Source organism: Beta vulgaris, chromosome 5 (genome assembly GCF_026745355.1).
Source record: "Beta vulgaris subsp. vulgaris cultivar EL10 chromosome 5, EL10.2, whole genome shotgun sequence".
Taxonomy (NCBI): domain Eukaryota; kingdom Viridiplantae; phylum Streptophyta; class Magnoliopsida; order Caryophyllales; family Amaranthaceae; genus Beta; species Beta vulgaris.
In genome coordinates, this window is record NC_079206.1 from 30,368,783 (window position 1) to 30,370,348 (window position 1,566).

Sequence of the window (1,566 nt, forward strand, 5' to 3'; positions counted from 1 at the left end):
GCCCGGATTATGTCCTAGGTAAGAAAAAATTTCATTTATTAATATAATAGTTTATGATAATAACACTAAACACCACTTAGCCTAGTGGTTAAGACTTTAGTATGTTAACCTAGATTGGTTGACCCTAACATTAGATATATATGAGAGTATATTACAGACCTAGTACTAATAGAAGTCATTTTATCTTGTGTAGATATAATATTACACTAATACACCCCCTCAGTCTTTACAGGGTGAAACAATGGATTTATTAGAACTATGTTTAGTAAACAAATCAGTAGATAGGCTTTTAGTAAAAATATCAGCAACCTGTGAGTGAGTAGGAACATGACGAACCATAAGACATCAATTGGCAACCATTTTACGAAGATAATGGTAATCAACATCAATGTGTTTACTTCGATCATGATGAACCGGATTAGCAGTGAGTTAAGTAGCAAAAACATTATCACAATACAAAACACAAGTTGTCGAAGAAAATAACTAAGGTCAACAAGAAGTTGTCGGAGCCAAATAGTCTCTGCAGCAGTATATGCAACGGCTCTATATTCAGCTTCGTTCAGTGGAGAATTTGGAAACAATGGGTTGTTTTTTCGAGCTCCAGGAAATCAAATTCTTCCCAAGGAAGACATCATAACCAATAATAGAATGACGAGTATTAGGACAAACAACCCAATCTTCATCCGAATAGGCAATAACAGCAGTAGGAGCACTGCTGCTATGTAAGAACAGACCAAAAGTCAAAGTGTCTTGCTGATATCTGAAAATTCTTTTCACACCATGAAGGTCAGTAGTACGAGGAGCATGTATAAACTGAGACGCTATATTAACATCATAAGCAATATCTAGACGAGTCATAGTTAAGTATTGCAAAGGACTAACCATACTACGATAATATGTGGGATCAACAAGAAGTTCTCCGTCAAGAAGAGACAATGTAACTTTAAAGACAAAGGTGTGCGAACTGGTTTGATAGTATAGAGTTGGAATTTTCGAAATAAATCAATATATTCTTATTTCGAGACAAAAGTAAACCAGATGGACTATACACAACCTGAACATCTAAGAAATAATGAAGATCCCCTAAATCCTGTATAACAAATTAGGAAGAAAGAACAGAGTTTAATTTTTGGACAAGATAAGAGCTACTACCAGTGAGAACGACGTCATCAACATATCAGAGAAGTCTAAGAAGATGACCACAACAAATTGAGACTCGATATGTAAGTGTCACAATTGCTGCACTTGAAACCAATAGATAATAAGAAATTGCTGAAAACGAGAGAACCAAGGTCGAGGAGTTTGTTTCAAAACATAGATGAAATTGCAAAAACGACGAATATGAGTAGGTTTATATGGATGAACAAACCATGATGTTGACGCGTGTAAGCACTTCATGTAGAAAACCATGAAGAAAAGTAGTTTTACATAAAATTGACAAATAGTCCATTGGAAGAGCAAAGCAAGAACCAAGTGAACAATACAAGGCTTATTAACAGGAGTAAAGGTTTCAAAGTAATTAACGAGTATCTGTCTGCAGGTGATTTTGAGAAACAAAAAGTCTGG

General features: G+C 35.1%; 1 protein-coding gene across 1 annotated transcript; it reads right to left on the reverse strand.

The window, feature by feature from the left end:
- Nucleotides 1-549: 549 nt before the first annotated feature.
- On the reverse strand, nt 550-858 carry LOC109136554 (uncharacterized mitochondrial protein AtMg00810-like). Its single transcript, XM_019252756.1, has one exon. The coding sequence runs from the start codon at nt 856-858 to the stop codon at nt 550-552; it is 309 nt and encodes a 102-aa protein (XP_019108301.1).
- Between the last annotated feature and the right edge of the window lie 708 nt (nt 859-1,566).

Coding starts and splice junctions, on each gene's coding strand:
- LOC109136554 (XM_019252756.1), bottom strand. CDS start 858: ATGACTCGTCTAGATATTGCTTATGATGTTAATATAGCGTCTCAGTTT.